The sequence below is a fragment of the Malurus melanocephalus genome, unplaced genomic scaffold (genome assembly GCF_030028575.1).
Source record: "Malurus melanocephalus ecotype Western Australia unplaced genomic scaffold, MMel_1.1 scaffold_44, whole genome shotgun sequence".
In the NCBI taxonomy this organism is placed as follows: Eukaryota; Metazoa; Chordata; class Aves; order Passeriformes; family Maluridae; genus Malurus; species Malurus melanocephalus.
This window is the reverse complement of record NW_026623276.1, coordinates 2,599,620-2,617,194: the sequence shown is the minus strand read 5'-3', so window position 1 is coordinate 2,617,194 and position 17,575 is coordinate 2,599,620. Positions and strand designations below refer to the sequence as shown.

The window sequence follows — 17,575 nt, the reverse complement described above, 5'->3', positions numbered from 1 at the left end:
TTGGCACTGGTGAGTTATCCTGAGTCCTGTGTCCAGTTCCAGGCTTCTCACTACAAGAAGGACATTGAGGTGCTGGAGTGTGTCCAGAAAAGAGCAACAAAGCAGGTGAAGGATCTGGAGCATAACTCTTATGGAAAATGGGAGCTGGGGTTGTTTAGCCTGGAGCAAAGGAGGCTCAGGAGGACTTCATCACTSTCTAYAATTCCCTGAAAGGARGCTGTAGATGGGGATCAGTCTCTTCTCCAAGGTAACAAGTGATAGGACAAATGGAAATGGCCTCAAMCWRTGCTAGGGGAGGTTTATATTGGATATTAGGATAAATTTCTTCACTGAAAGGATGGTCAGGGAAGTGGTGAATTGAAGATGTCTGCAGGCATTCAAAAGACAYGTGGMTGTGGCACTTGGGGACATGGTTWRGAGGTGAACCTGGCAGTGCTGGGTTTATGACTGGACTCAATGATTTTAAAGGTTTTTCCAGGCTAAGTGATTCAGTGCTGCTATGACTCTATTCTTCCTTAAGTTTAAGTCAACTTATTCAAATTTCATCCATTTCTGGATGACTCTCATTTCTGGGTAGACAAACTTGACAGTGCATGCCACAGAGGCCACTTCTCCAACCATCTAAGACAGGAGAATTGCTGGAATAAGCTCTTGCTTTGAGTGTCTGACTATCCCTTCCACTCTTGACAAAGCCTTGCTCTTGCCTTGAGTCTGGACGTACATTTGGGCATTAAAACTACAGAACACCTCTGGGTGTCAACAGCTTACAACATCCATCACCAAAGTGATTCAAATGTACCACAAGAGAGAAGGAGAATGATTTCAGGGTTCTAAACAGGTGGTATAAAAAACGGTCCAGAAATCTCCTTCAACCAGAACACAGACCATCTTAGCACTGCATGGGCTGAGATTGGTAGWAATGGCAGGGCAAGAGTAAAAAGCTGACGATTACAAATGGTGGAATGTAACCCAGACTGCAAATATGGGTATTTTGATGTATAAAAACAAAGCTTGAGAATACTTTGCCATGAATGCTGCCAAAGATAACAATTGTGAAATCCGACTAATTCCAGGAGGGAGACTAAAAAAAAAAAAAAACCACTAAGTATCAAACACACTTCTTTATCTTTTGTTTTACTTATTCTTTTATCACAGTCAGTGGAATTTGTGATCCACAGCATTGCTATAAATAATCACAGGTTTAACTATGTATAGTTTTCAAAGAAGGTTTAAAGCATCAGAAATGCATTTATTTTGTTTGCTTTGATTTGTAATATCATCATGAGGTGCTCAGCTGATTTCTCAAAACACAACAGTGTCATCATACAAAAATGTCACCAATTTACAAGAAAACTGAAAGGAATTTACAGCTATACCCTTTTTATTCAAAAAGGAGCATTTTCATAGATTATAAACTTATCATCTGTGATCACAGTCATCTGCAAATATATTTTGTACAAGTAGTAAGATCTGAAAAAAATTAGGCAATACTCTTTCATGCTTTTTTCCTGCTTTATCTTTGTCTTTATCTTACTCTTTTGCAATACACTCTGGAAAAAAGAAAAACCGTTTAGTCCTACTTCTTCAAGAAAAAAAAAGAGGCTTACATGAATAAATTGCTAATTTACATGTGTATTTGTCTCTTCTCCTTGTCAAAAACTTTTGAAGCTGGCTACCCTCTAATCATCTTTAATCTACTTTGATTTAACAAAATGGGACAAAGGCTACATTTCAGTGCAGTTGTCACAATTCCAACAGTTTTAAGTTTACAGCAATACTCAAACCGGCAACATGTTTTCATCCCCTCCCCTGCAGAATGTTTTTACTTTTCTCCTCATTAGGCTCTTTCATCTTACAGTGCTGGCACCATCTCCACATAAGGTCAAATAGGAAACTATTCAGCTTTGCACAGCTGAGAACAAAAGCCAAACCAAACACCTGCTAATAAGGGAACTGCTCTATGCTGAAGGCACAGTGCTCCACAGACACAGCTCAGCTCCAGAAGCTTTGCATGAAGCCTCCTCTAGTTTGCAGCAAGTATAGACTTGCTGCACCCACCAAGGTTAGACTTGCTTATGGTGTGTGATTCACTGACTCACAACTTCCAATAAATATTTTATTTTTAATTAATTGGGAGGGAATGCTGTTATCAGCTGGCTACAAATTTGCRAGCTGCCTCTACCAATCCAGAACTGTGTGAAGCAGCTGGTTTTAACATGCAGGCTCTACAAACTGTCCAAAAATGATAAAAACCTCAAATAACAAGTTTAAACCCAGTGAAAGAACGCAACAGAAAAACATTCATCTTGTAAAAAATTCAGAAACCCTTTATCAGTTCTAACACGGCATCCAATGGACYACTGAGGCAGAGAATGATAAATAAAGCCAACAGGTCACTTAGAGAGTATCCCAGCACAGTAAATGGTTTCCTTCCTGTCTCTTACAGAACTGCAGCAAAGTGTAAGCACTCATGGGGGAAACCTGCCTGGAGCACATTTGCTCCCCAAATTGTGTGGTCATCACCAGTCATGCTGCTTTTGGAACACCTGCATATTTCATTCCATTATGCACTGCAGATGCTGTAATGCTGTGCTCTTCACAAGAGTAACTTCATACTCCTCTATGGGAAAGTAACATCTTTTCAAATACAAAAGTCAGGGTAAGACTGCCATGGAAGTTTCCCAAMACTATCCTGCATTTTTTAACTTCTAAAACCTTGCTGTTATCATTGCTCTTTTTACTCTAAGGTAGGGAAAATGACTGGTCCTGKAATAAGAGAAAGAAAATGTGGTTTGCTCTCAAATTTGCAAAGAGTCCATTTCAAAAACATTTACAAGAATGAGATATTCGCTGAATCACTTGCCTTAGTCTGAATAACAAATGTGGTTTTCATGTAAACACTGCTGTCACCAAAACAATGACAACCATCACACATCTGCCAGCATTTGTCACAAAACTGAATAAAACAGACCGAGTGTCCTTAGAAAGGGCTGTGATAACTGATGGTTTGATACCCTAAGCAAATGAGTTATCTGCATTGCAAATCCATTTCACAAAGGTGACCTGGTCAATCCCCATATGGAGAGCAGCAGCAGTGTCAGCCTTTAAATTCACTTCACTTCTTCCACGTCAGGAACAAAGTGGCAAAGTCACACACRCTAGATGGAGCCACTTGCCTCTTCCAGCCACAGAAGTAGCCAGAAAACTGGCCCTAAAAGGGACATCAAGAAGGCATGGAGAAAAAAAGACAGTCCCAAATAAAACCAAGTGCTTATGACAAATTGCTTACCTAGTTGGACAAGATATTGAATAGTTAAAAGTATCATATTCTCCACACTTAGCAGCTGACTGCTGGACAAACCCAAGAGCTCCAAATCCTTGTTTTCCAGCTGTGGAATCTTGTAGCAGTTCACCAGCAAGGGACTTACAACAATATCACCAACATTTCCATAGAAATAAGGTAAAGTGCCATAACCTGTGAAAAAAGAAACAAACAAAAAAAACCCCCAGAAATTCACAAAATTTGTCACTACATAAAATCTTGCACAATGATACATTTCCAAACTTCTTAATGCTGTCTGGCAAAATACACTGCATCAATGACTGTTCTTGGCATAATAAAACATAATTAACTGATAGGACAGGTATCTTCTGCTGTGTTTTACAACAAGTGATCACTTACATTTGCAAGAACTAACTCTAACTGATGCCAGCAGGAYAATAATTATTGTTTCCCAAATACAGATGAGAATATTATCTATTTGGGCCTTACCCTGACCTTTAAATACAGATTCCCCATAATATAGTGTACAAAGAAGAAAAATCAATGGAAGCAAAAGTACATTGATCTTAACATTATAAAAGCAGCATAAGTCACATTAGCATTGATTCAGCCACAGTGGTATTGCTGTGATTGATTTCACTATTTTGCCACCTTTCCATTTTGTTTTCATAAACAGGTAAAATAAATGACAACTTAACTAGTTTGGCAACTAAATGTGCTATTTTTTAAGGTAACAGCACATGGATAATTTACCACAGGCCTACTCCTCTTCAGAATGTTTTTCGTTCCAAAAAAACCATTTCCACGGCGATTTTGCCAAATCYGTCCTTCTGGGTACATCTGGTTCTGTACTATTAATAGGACGCTGTTTCTCAGGGCCACTAACATTTAGCCTAACTGAGGACTTAATGGCAGCTCTCCAAGAGTCCAAGGGCTGCATTCAATTTGCACTTAAGCTGATGGCTGTAGGCACCCTCATCTTTAATAAGGAAGTGTTTCTCTGAAAASCATTAGAGCACCATGCTGGAGCTTTATAATCAGCTTCCAGAAAACAACACCAAGCAAAACAAACCAGAAGCGTAACCCTATCCTTGACAGATTTACAAGTGTAGATGGCTCTTGTTCATTCTCTGGGAATTGAGTGTATTAAAATTATCTGTGCAAGTGGGGACTTTGAGAACTTCTGCATTTCTTCAGCAATGGTAAATTATCAATGGACTGTATTGATAGGCATGTTCCTTTGACATTAAAGCTACTTTATGTGACCATCTGTATTATACTGGAACTAAAAGAAATTCAGAGGTAAAAAAAAAAAATCTCTCAGCAAAATTTTGGCAGCACTAGCTGACCCAACTTTTGTTTTTTTAATATGGTATGCCCAAACAGCTCAGGTTAAAGGCATATTCACATTAAAAGTAATACTCTTAAAGTAAAAATAATGTCTTTCTAAGGGTTAACAATGTACTTTATACAGCTAAAAGATTTTAAAAGCCTGAAGCCTAATCTGTTATCTCAATTGCTTATGAGAACGATGGACTATAAATGACAAAAAGTTAGTATGATTTACTTCTGTTTAGCCAGTGCAAATCATTTTTCTGGTTCTCATGTAGAATTCTGGGGCTTCAAGATCTGAACTATAAATGCAGCAGGAAATATTTGCTTAGTTTATCAGTTGTTTATACCGGAAAGCTATTTTCATTACTTGGAAATATTTCTCTTCTTTGGGTTTTACAAAAGTCTTATTTGTATAAAACTTAGATTTGGCCAGTGGTTCTGCATAAATTTGACCTAGTGGTGACCTGTTTGCAAATCAGGTTCTCYAGAAATCGCCTGACTCTCAGTTTTAAATATTGAGCAACTAAGGGAAACTATCTGTGACAAAACAACTTCGTATGGTACTGAATGCAAGAACCAACAAAAATTAATAAAACAAAAATATAAAACCCCCTTTCTCCTGAGGAGCAGGTGTTAGTACAAAATTTGATTCCCCAGTGTAAGACTTACCTATCAGAATCACTGGTCTGACTCCCGAGTTATTCAGCAGGTTTTCAGGAACTATTACAGTCTCCCCTGCTGGGATGGGTTGAGGCTGTAAAATTCCAGTTAACATGGATTGAGGAACTGGGACTGACAAAAGAGGCTCTATAAAATAAAGAAAAGAGAAGCTTCCATTACTAAAAGACTCATACTGTGATTTGGCCTTATGAACAAATAAGTAAAAAATTACTGCAAATTACCAACTGTAATAAAATTCAAAAGGTCTCTGCATTTCCTGCTATAGTTTTAAGTAATTTAAATGAAGAGCCTATATCCTCCTGTAGCCCCAYCCCTAAAATAAAACTTTTTCTGACCACTGCATTGTTGGTCAGAATGAGAGAGCAAAACACAGGTTTGAATATGCATCTTTAAACAAAGCCAAGTACTAAGCCAAAAGGCCACCCCTCAGTACTGCCTCTCATTACAAGGGAAGAAACTGCTTCAACTTCTGACCTAGAATATATGTAGATAAGAAAAGTAAAAGCAGGCCAAAATCTCAAAGCTGCCCTTAGATAGTTGCCACAAGGATAAAAATCAGGCTTCACTCATGAAAGAGCAAGAGCAGCTTTCAAAAGGAAAAAGAAACYAAGGGCAAGAATTTTGTAATCTGTAATCAGGTTTCAGAGTGAGGCTTGCTTCACAAGTTTCTCAGGCTTCATTTGGTGGTTTGCAGCCACTTTTTCAAACCATGCCATCAACAGAAAAACATCAAAGGCAGGAGGAATKAATGCATATGTTTTACCAGGGGAAACTGTTTATCCAACAGAAAAAAAGTACTACTGAAGACTCACAGAAAATGGAGTATGCAACAGAGGTAGCAGAGTACTGGAGACAAACTCAACAAAAAGGGGAGATTGCCTTTTATCATGTATCTTCATCAGGTTTCTGAAGATAGAAACTGACAAAAGCTGCAATTTGAGGTGATCAGGTAGGCAAGCCTGCACTACCATGCAGCCCTTCTTCCCATAATGARTATCTCTGAAAATAACTCTAAAATACCTCCAAACCAAGCCCTCAAAAACAGAGTTAAAAATACATTGTGTATATCAACAAATGACTTTTCATTCCTCGGGTGGTTATTCTCTCACTCTATAGAGAGAAGAATAAGTAAGTGTTTATTTCCCTTTATAAAATATTCTCAATCTCACAACTGAAAAGTACTCAAATAGTGAGCTGTTTCATTAACATTTATTAGTACAGAAGTACCTGCATGGATATTGGTGAGTACTTATAATTAATTCTATGTCATGTCATGGTATTAACCTCCTACAGCTTTTCCATGTACAACTAACACTTCGTCTCACTTCCTGCTTTTAACTGAAGAGGATCTRTTGGATATCAGTGTCCTTTGCTAGGCCAAAATTATATAAAGCTGTTTTTCCTGTGAAGAAACAGAGCGTACAGTTTCTGCAGCATGCCACACCAGCCTGAGACACAACATTCAAGGTGAAGGCTAGTGAAAATCCTTCAAATATACTCATATATCCATATACTTGCACAATTTTAGAACAACTGAGTTACAGCTGGGGAGCTATGGATTTCTTTTAGCTTTGTATTTTTAATATTACTATTTGCATCTTCCTTTCCTCTCTCTCCCCCAGTAGCTTTGTTTTCCCTGTGTTGCATCTTAGATTACAACAACAAGGACCAGGCAATCATGTGTGCTTCTCTGAAAAACTGAGAATGGTGTCCCTAAATACTTCAATGCAATCAGTTATGTTTGCTGTGCAGCACATAAGAGACTCAGCACTGGGCTGCTGGGCTGGCTGAGTTCACGTTTTAACAAAGGACATCTCGGTGTCATTCAAGTTTTACCTGTTCTCGTCGAAGGCCGGATTGTAGGAACAGGTACTGCTACACCAGGAGGAGGGACTGGGGAYCCAGGAGACCATCCCCGGTGACGTTTCTTTGGTGGTCCAGAGCTGGACATAGATGCTGGAAGGAAAGCAAAAACTAATTCTAAACCCCTTTTTCCAAATGACCAAACATTCCATTCCACATTGGTGTTGAGTGGATATTACATCTGAGAGCAGCAGAGGTTCCTGCTCAGGTTTACATGAAACCAGACTATGATGTGGAAAATGTTGCTACCAGTGTTCAAAAGTTCAGCATTATCATTAATAGTCATGCCTAAAAGCAAATGGATCTGTAAAGAATCCATTAGGATTCCTGTAGGAACAGCTACAATCGTAAGAACAAATTTGGAAGAAGAACAAAACCACCAATTTCAATCTCAACATCCARTGCAGCTTAGAATAAAAGAACAGAGAGGTTTTCTTTACCTTGGTCTCCAGCTGCACAGCCAGGACTTGGAGATGTCGAGTGAGGCGTTGGCCGAGAGACCGTAGAACTCAGTGCGTTATTTCTTCCTCCATTAGCGTTTCCATTAGCAACATCCGTGGCACGCAGCGAAAGAGGAGCTGAGTATAACAAAATACAGAGTGTGTGGCTTGAGAAAATCTTGAAAACAAACAAACAAATAGTACAGCCACACACAGACACCAAAGAATGGGGCATGACTGGAAAAAGAAATACTCCAGGGAAAGCATAAAATGTATTTGGCAGAGAAACATTCAGGCACAGATTGAAAAATCCGAGCCATCAAAAGGGGTGTCCAGATCTCAAGGTAGGGATGGAGAGGTGGAAGAAAAAAAATCAAAAACAAGCCCCACCAAAATACAATAGAAAATTACACACACAGAAATAAATCTTATCTAAAGCCCTAGCATAGGAGACTGGGCAGGGGGAGAAGGGCATTTTGCTGTAGAGTGTATACATGGCCTGAGCCTTTCTGAGGAAAACCAAGCTTAATTTTGTTCCTCTGCCGACAGGGGAGAGATTCTCCCACCCCAGCAAGCCTGACACTCGCAGGACTTGCTGTATCCAGGCCACAAAATGAAGCTACAACAACAGATGACCATAAGAAGTTACCATCCCTCATCTGAGCTTGCTCTAAGTCTTTTTTTTGCACCTAGTTTTTGCAGAAAGAAAAAAAAATGGCATAAACTGCATAGACTCAACTTGAGGCCAGTGGAAATTACAGCTCACTGATATCAGCCAGCTCCATAARGATTTAGCTCCCTGGAACATATTCCAGGAGCAACATCAGGAGATGGTGCAGCAGCTTGCTGATGGCAGCTGCAGCAGGAAGTGTTAAGAGATGTGAGTGTTTCGCTTGAAACAATGCAACTCTCCAGCTGCAGACATCCAGATAAATTCTGGCACAAGACTCTCCAGTTGCCAATTACAAAACATGAATAAYCTCATCTGCCCACGGTAAGCTCCCCTTTGTACTCTGAGTCAACAGTTTTGTATGGACAGATATGGCRGGCATGGATCAGTTACAGAAATGGTTGAAAAGCTGGGAAGAAATTTTAGTGCAAAATAAAATCATGCAAGTATGGAGGGGGAAAAGGGTATTTTACACAAAGAACTGTTAATGATGTATTAGATAAAACATAGTATTATGTACCACAACAGTAGATATAGTATTAAATAGCAGATGTAATTAATTCATCGTGTATGAAGTGTAATACTCATCTGCATATAAAAACCAAATAAAYCAAGCATATTGTCCGGCAGTAGGTGTGATGATTTTTAAAAATTGTTTAAAGATTAAACAGCTAAAGCAAAAAACAATKAAATTATCACAACGGAGTGTCGGTGAGGAACTAAATGTCACAGTTGATTGGATTGAGGGTTCTAATTTATTAAACACACAATACCAAAATAGGAAATTAAAACAGCAGAGACATTTAAACTCTTTTAAATGATACTAAATTCCACTAAATGTAAGCTGAGGAACTAAAACTATTAGAAATACAGAACTGCACACAGCTGTCAATTACTGAGGCAGGAATYAGTGTGATACAAAGAGGTGGTATTTATGCTTTCTTGAATATCTTAGGGGGTGCAGAGAGAGATATCACCTGTACTCCKACCAGGATGTTAAATCTGAAGGCCAAGGTGGGCTCAAACCTGGATTCAGTAATAACTGCAAAAAAATTCTGTGCTGAAAACTGCAGAATATGAGAGTTCTGGAGAATGCTCGTGAATGTTTTTGTTTCCCTTTTCCACCAAAAAAATTACACTCTTCTTTCCTAGCTGTTAAGCTGATAATTGCCTTGGCTTTCAGCTATTTTGGAAAGCAAAGCCATACCTGTACCAAATGACTTTCCTACAAGCTGTACTGACAGAGCCAGAGGTTTCACAACATTCTTGTTCCGGGATGGGTCTGGTGTTCCACTTAAGTTAACAGCAGCAGAAGATGATTTTGCTGGACTGAATACTGAAGAATCTGAGAATAGAAGTTGTTTAATTAATGACTAAAATTTTTTATATATATATATATATGTAAAAATATATGATTTTTATTATCCACATATTTATCTAAACTCATCTCTGTACAAATTGCAAACAATTTTTTTCACTCTTAGGAAATTACCACCTATCTTTCAACAGAGCATTTCTATATAATCTTATAATCTGCTGAATCCATGATTGATCTCTTCCACAATATTTTGCATTCACATACCTCAAAAAATATTTTAACTGTGGAAAGGGCTATCTCACTGCTCCTCAAAATAGCCTCAGGGGATAGGCAAGTAAACACAGTTTTTCCATGTTTCACATGGGAAAGCTAAGACAAAGAGCTTATGTAACTTRCAGCCAGCAAGCAAAAGGAAAAAGCACTGGAATAAGTTGTCTAAAGAGGCTGTAGAATCTCCATCACCTGAGATTTTCAATAACAAGTTGCTGAATCGCTGTCAGACACAGCTGAGCTTGACTTAGGGCAGAAAAAAAACATTCAAACATAGCTTCCTCATAGCACTACTGTATATAAAACTATAAAAAATGTATGCTCATTTATAAATCTGGGTAAAATATTACAGAGATTTGAGCCCAAACTCTTTGCATGAACTAAGAAACTTCTTGGAGCACTTTACCAGGGCTAAAAATCATAGATCTTTTCTTMTACAAGGATAAACTGAAGAACAAATGAATTTTAATATTTGCCCAGTATAGAACTGATTCCAAACCTCTCAGCATGTAAGTCCCTTTAACAGCAGGCATTTCATACCTGCTATTTACTTCAAGAAAAATTTGGCATTTGGATGCCAACAGACTGGTAAATCCAAATTCTTATAACCAGAGTTAAAGAATATTAACTCAGTCCAGAAAGCAGTTTGCTACAAGTAGGCAAAGCAGGCTAAGTTCACCTACAGATGTCCCAGWAAAACAGCCAGCTAAAGAAAACAGAAGACAAAGACCAACTTGATCTGCCAAACACATTCACCCTCAGGCCACACACCATTTGGTGAAGGAGGGTGGGRAGGAAGGTCTGGTTTGCCAGACAGAGTAACTGACGTGAGGAACAAACACAGAAGCCTCTGCTGCTGCTGTCCCACCAGAAAATCYTACCCATGTTCACAGGAAATGCGCTGAATGGTAACAAAATAGACCACCAGGTCAGGGCCTTTGGAGGGGAATGCTGGTCTGYCATTAAACAGAATGTAGCAGATACGTAGTGTTAAAGGTTTTCTCAAAATAAACTGGCCAGGAGCTTTGAGGATTTTTTTCCCTCCATCTCTAGTTCTAATGCATTTTCTTGAAATTTTATCTATGAATGCAGATCTGGCTGGTATATGTTTAAACACCCCACACTGTTACCTAAGCAGGACTTGTAGTTATTAAAATACCAGTCATTAAAATTCTTCATCTTTCTCTTTTAAAGCCTTGTTTCTAGTTGCTGAAGAGCTGAATTGAATTCTCCCCTCTCAAGCATCTGCCARACACCAAATTTTTGATAGTGTGTACAGGTATCTTAGAGAACACAGGCTGAACTGCTCACCAGAAATATTTAGACAACTTTTAAAGAAAAAAAAAAAAAGGGTAGGAGTTGACAATGAACTGAAAACAATTTCAGAAAACTACCAGTAAGTAGTCCTGTTTTGAAACAAACAAGAAGCAAACTCCAGTACAAAGAGCTATGCAGAGCCTGGAGGAGAAAAAGTCAAAAAAGCCCTCCATCGTAGGTGACAAATGTCAGAACTCATGCYGCTGAATAAAAGGTGCTCTCCCCCTTCTCCCAGTCACAGGGGATTCATGTGTATGTATGTGGCATTATCTTCACWAGAAGATAACAGAAAAAGGAGATGAAAAGGTTTTGACAAGCCTGACCTGGGAGCACAAACAGTGACACACAGAAACACCAAGCAGACCGAAAATGGCAGGAGTGATAAGAACAAAGCCATATATAAAAGGTGTATCTTTTAACTTGGCAGGTACAATGGAAGACAAAGCTGTGCAAATATCAGGATTCTTGCTATTCCAAATAAAAAGGTTCTCATGCATCTGCACAGTTCTYGTGCCAGGGTCTGGAAGCCAAGGGATCATGCAATGAAATGCAGATGTGTTTAAACCACGCTGTCATTTAATTTTACCCAAAGCCTAAAGCACAGAGCTTCCTCAGCAGAGACCACCTGAGGGAAGCGCCTCTGAACATACTAATCACTGATTACAATTTTGTATGAATGCCCGTGTTCAGCTTTTGTTTGTTATTCCTTTTAACAAACTTTCTAGGTGGAAAAAGTATTTTAACCATCTTGCTTTACATCTGCATTTGATACTCCTCTGAAGAAATACATGGTTTTGGGCATTCAGATCAATTAATAACAACCATTAAGAGGCCATTTTCTCCTGTTCTTAATTTTTCAAGAAATAGCATGAACAGACACCAAAACATACAACAGCACAGATGAAGCTGCAATAAAGCAATGAAGATAAAAAGCTCAAACAAAAACATTTTGTCTTGTCACAACAAATAAATACATACATGAAATTAAGATGCTGCTTCTTCGTCAGTCAATGTCTATTTGATTTTTATACTTTCTCCTTATTTAAGATTTTTATAGTTTCTCCTTATTAATGGATGGCTCCTTAAGCTATCCATTAATAGCTTTCTAGAATAGTTGAGAGACACCTGTTAGCTCACATAACAAAAACCCACTGTATGGAGTGGGTATGTATAGGGAAATTGCTATTGTAAGAACAGMTCTATGTGCAATAAAACTTGAATAAATAAGGAAATAAGCAATTAAATAACATAGAATCTGACCCACTCTCCCTAAAAGAGATTATTTTCCTTTTTCAGACAAATAGCCTAGTTTTTGTACTAAGTAAACACTTCCCTGTAAGTGTGTAATTGAAGTTTTTTGAAATGCACAACAAAATCAATGAAACAAAGACAGGGAATCAAACAAATTAATCAAAAGATCATTTAATACTTTTAAATCAACTGTTGTTTTGAGGACTAATCTAACCTTCAGCCTCACCTAGGTCTTAATCTTTGCCGAAGCAAATTTTGAAAGGCATCCATCCTCTGCACCGTAATCTATACACGGCTCAAGGTAAATACCCAGTTGTTTACAGCATCCCTGACCCACCAGTCTGAGGTAACTTACCACCCCCAATGGTTATCTTTACAGCACTTTCAGCTCCTACCTGTCTGAGTGAACCCTGATTTGTATCCATTAGCTGATCCACCCTCTGGGGTCGTGGACGGCGACACTGAAGGATTTGGTTTAGCAGAGAGGCTAGCAGCAGATGATTGCCTGCTTCTACATTCTGCAAACGAAGCAGCTACAGTACATATTAACGAGGCCTGCCTTCCAGCAGCAAAGTTCAGCAACACGGCGGCGAAAGGTGACAAAACGTTAAGAGCATACACAGAGCACGTACAACAAACAGCGGCAAATGGCAGCATTCMACAAAAATACGGATTCGGGGTTTAGACAATTTCGTCTTCTAATTAAGGAAACCTCCCTGGGGGCCACTCAGGGGGCCAGGCAAATACAGACCAGATGCTGCAAAAGCCCTCACATCGCAGCTTCCAAGAGATTTGAAAGTATTGGACATGTCCCAGAAAACACTCAGCGACTTCTGTGGCAACCTGTTTACAAACTGTCATTTGTGGCCCTTTAAAAGGAGGAATTGTGCAGAAACCTAGATTCTCAATGCCTCCACAAACCTTCAGGGAGATCTCAGAGCTACAAGTGTCTGGATGAAAAGTGAGTTGAGGCAGGAGAAAGTCACCTTGAAAATCACACATGAATCCATTTTTAAAACTGCCATCTAATCAGGATTTAAGAGAAGGGGGTGTTTAAAAGCATTTCTCTTCTTCTAATTAGATCTATTATGTAAGTGAAAGGTGAAAGGTTAGCAGATGGATGGCAGCAATATGGGGATAGAACCCATCAAAGTAATTTCCATGAGGCTGGCTCTTGGTTGATTTTCTAAATCTCCATAGGTGCTCAGAACACTTGTAATTAGCAGATAACCAAAAGTGAAACCATCATCTGCTTCTGCTACGTGTGCATTACTCCTGACTGCATTCACCAGGACACACACCAATCCCAAATGAACAAGTATCAGGGAAGRGTTTCAAAACAAGATTCCAAAATTAAAATAAGGTTTCCTTTGCCTGTATTTGGAATTTCAATACCAGATTAAATATTTGTGTCATTTTTGCGAAAAATGCTGTCAAAAAGCCACATCTACTCTAAAGCAGCAGTTAATTATCCTTGTAACAGAAAAGCAGCTGAAGCCAGGATCCCTTTGAACCATGAACTGATGCCAAACCATAATCACTCATACAGCTCAGTGATAACCATCTCTTTCTGGTGTCATGCTGCTATTCACATGAGGATGTGACTCTTCAGATGTCTGTCAGTCCTCCTGCAGAGCCTCCCCTCTCCTCACATCAACCTTTTTGGAACAACAGGGACCAGATTGAGCTGTCTTCACTGAGTGAGACCACAGATGAAAAAGTCAGGCAGTCTGCATATAAACCAACTTGGCAGGCAGTGAGTAGGGAGACTATTTCTTTCCTTGAGTCTTTGCAYGGTCCTGTCTCAAAAAATCTGCATCCTCCAAATAACAGACCCCATGGCTACTTTGGGGGTCACAAATTTATCCTCTTATAGCACACAATATCACACAGGCACTGTAAATGGCAGGAGCACCCAAGTCTTTTCTTTCCTTGGGATCAGTGACCTGAGCCTTCTCAATCTCATGGCATGCTAGCTATCCYCAGGAATTAGACAGACTGAATTGCACCTGCTAAGATGAATATCAGCTGAAAACCAATGTTGCAGTCCTACCTTGCTTCAGGCTCATAAAGAACTATCAGACTGAGTAACCTCTTTTCTTCTACCAAGATTACTGCACAGTGTAAGATGGGCACAATTAGGACTCCCACCAAAAGTATGGGGAGATGGAAGAAGAGTGTTTACAATCACATGGTTATTATTAAGATTTTAAACTTCTTTGGCAAAATCCAGACTTCAGGAGAAGTTCCTTCAAGCAGTTGCTTTTGAATGCATATATTTTCAACAACAGCTTTCAATTTTTTATTCAACATCATCCCTAATAGCATAAAACATCCCCTAATTGAATGAGCACCTTTATTACCTTTCCAGCAAATAAGGGGTCCCTTTGACAGCACACCTTGGGAGCTTCTTACTAGGTAGTACTTTAAGTGCTTCTGCTTCTTTGGCTGAGTGGTTAATTTCAGGTTGATATGGTTGGAAAACTCTGTGAAGTACCGAAATCCTCTTTCTCCACAGCCTATACAATTCCCAGAAAATCCTGGAAGAATGAAGCAGAAGATACACAAACAGATTAAATGTCTTGTACTATCTGCTAGGAACAAAGCCATCTAAACCCACCTGCACATCCATTTCCAAGTGACTGGTGACCTCCAGCCAGTTTCTGCAGACACCCTGCACAGCACATGCGTGTCAATCTCAGCTCTTCTGAAACTCCTCCACCTCTCAGGGGCACACTGACTTATGCCAAAATCCTACCACCAATTTTCCACTCTACACAGTGCAGAGAAGAATAACYACTTGGCAGGGGGAGAGTTGTGTTGCCACACCAGGAAATTTCATGAGAAAAAAGAAAAATAAGCCATTTTTTCTACACTAAAATCCCATGGGTTTCAAACTGCAGACATCTCTCTCAAAACAGTGGCTAATCAATAAGAGCAACTTCATATGATTGACATTAACACCAAATAAATTTTCCCTGAGAYTTCTTATACAAAACACTTTCCAAATAAGCTGAACCTTACATTTTATTAAAGTCTTGAAAACAATCACCTGATGTCAAGATTTGCATGGCAAAAGTTAGTAGTGCTTCAGAATAGTTTTAAAAACCTACAGCCTCTCATGAAAGTAACAAATTTACGAACAAAGGCAGAAGACATTTTCTGTAATGTTTCCAACAAGGTTTTACAGAAAAGAGTGAAATTTTGAGTTGAGATCTAGAGGATAGGATCCAGACAAAGAATTAAAAGCACCCTTGATTTCCAGTGCCATTCACAGCTATGTTAATGGAAGTCTAGCATACAGATGGCACCAGTCTGACATTGCATAGAACAAAGCACAGGGCATGTTCTGAAATGGGTCTGCCTTTAAATCTTTGTTGTTTTGATCAGCCTTCTATTATCTCATGCTGAACAGTTAAGCTCCCATGGCTTACTTGCCAGTCCACTCATCTCTGAATTGCTTTCAACCCTTAATGAAAAAATACTCTCTCTGGAACATCAATAATGACTTATAAAAGTCCTAGCAAATTAATACCTAGTGGAAATGCTTTCTTTTTTGGGGGGAGGGGAGTTTTTTAGGTTTTTTTTTTTTTTTCAATTTACTAATCAGTTCAAGATCTGTAAGAAAATAGGTTTTTTATTCTTGCTTCTATCATTGGTTTTTTTTTGCCAWGCACCTTGGAGAATGCTGGTTCCTGCACTCACCTGTCCACCAAAGTAATAGTTTTATGACTAGGATATTCAGTGTTTTTGACAGAATACCTCATCCATAAAACTCTTATTAATTAGRGCATTGTCTTTAGCTTTACTGTGCCTCATTATCAGCTTGGATGAGAATGCCAAGACGCAAATTTCTTCATCCTGTTTCTCCTGGGACTGACTCATCCTTTCCTTTCTCCCTTGCAACCCACAGGAATTACTCCATCTCCGTGGTGCTCAGAAATAGTCACCAGGGTCTCACAGAGCCACTGAGTCAGTCCTTTGCTCACAGGTGCCCGTTCCAGGAGCCTGAAGGCGCTTCAGAACCTCAGCAATGCCAGASCTGTGAGTCACTGGGCTCATTAAAAAATGAGACCAGAGATGATAGATGGATACAAAGCTGGGATGGGGGGAGGTTTACCAACAAAGACAAGTAGCATCACATTTAATCAGGTTTAAACACCATCTGCCTGTCTATCAGAGAGTTCTTATTGATCAGCTCACGACACTTCCCCCAGCTTAGCAGGGGAGAAGCTCCTCTGAATCCCGAAGTGGACACCAAAGTACCCCATTATCCCACATCCCCAGTCATACTCAGTCATATCCCACATCACACCACAGCCCMCATCTAACTCAGGCTGGTGGGATTTCTGCCTCAGGCCCAAAGGTGTGGGAGTGTGTGTAGGAACATATCGAATGGGTTTAATGGAGAGATAACATTARAGTACAAAAACAAAAGTGTTTTCAATAGTTGCACAAAATATTGCTGGGCAGGACAAGAATTTGAGCAGTGTGGTTAAATCAGGGTATTTATCCTTTGCTGTGATTTCTTCCCTGTTGAAAGGTCTTTCTGAATGTATCCTRTGCAGAACAATGACTAGAGGCAGAAATAAGAGAGCAAATACAAAACAGGCTAAAGGAGCCGAAGTACATTAAATCACTTTTCCTAGACTGTTCAAATGTGCACCAGTTGTGACCCTGGCAGGAAATCTGGGTGCACATAGGCCTGTCTTCAATTATCAAGAGGCATTCTTGTATTAAAGTTTTAAAGCTCATAAATGTAACAGATTATGACATAATTGGGGGTGGRGGGTGTCTCTGTGTATTGGATTTGGGGAAGCAAATTGCTCCCAGAGCTTCCATTGAGAACAATGTTCCTGATCAAACCAAGGACAGAACTCCCCTCTTAATTGACAGAAAAACAGATATTTCATCTTCAATACTTGCATGAGCATATTTCTTCTTAAATGAAAAGGCTGTAAGTTTCATTAGAGATAAAGAGTATATGGATAGGTCACATTTAGAATGCCAAGACTGCAATTGACTTCTGCCMACGCAGAAATCCACGAGATTCAATCGTGCTTAATCGGGGAATCAGGGACTTGTTTTAAAATGGGCTTTTAAGGCAGGTTCATCTACAGATTTKATTTAATTAGACCAGTCCTCTC

At 39.3% G+C, this 17,575-nt stretch overlaps 1 protein-coding gene across 5 annotated transcripts in view; it reads right to left on the bottom strand.

Moving 5' to 3' along the window:
* The window catches only part of GREB1L (GREB1 like retinoic acid receptor coactivator), a 129,766-nt gene that overhangs the window by 34,495 nt on the left and 77,696 nt on the right, over positions 1-17,575 (bottom strand). For 2 of the 5 annotated variants that reach the window (XM_057364924.1, XM_057364925.1), the window contains exons 6-12: positions 14,792-14,968; positions 12,824-12,961; positions 9,480-9,617; positions 7,603-7,740; positions 7,136-7,255; positions 5,288-5,425; positions 3,290-3,475 (exon numbers count right to left, since the gene is read on the bottom strand). In XM_057364924.1, the coding sequence (XP_057220907.1) occupies positions 3,290-3,475; positions 5,288-5,425; positions 7,136-7,255; positions 7,603-7,740; positions 9,480-9,617; positions 12,824-12,961; positions 14,792-14,968 (1,035 nt within the window). The remainder of the gene's footprint in view (positions 1-3,289; positions 3,476-5,287; positions 5,426-7,135; positions 7,256-7,602; positions 7,741-9,479; positions 9,618-12,823; positions 12,962-14,791; positions 14,969-17,575) is intronic. The other 3 variants (XM_057364926.1, XM_057364927.1, XM_057364928.1) reach the window with 2 other exon arrangements.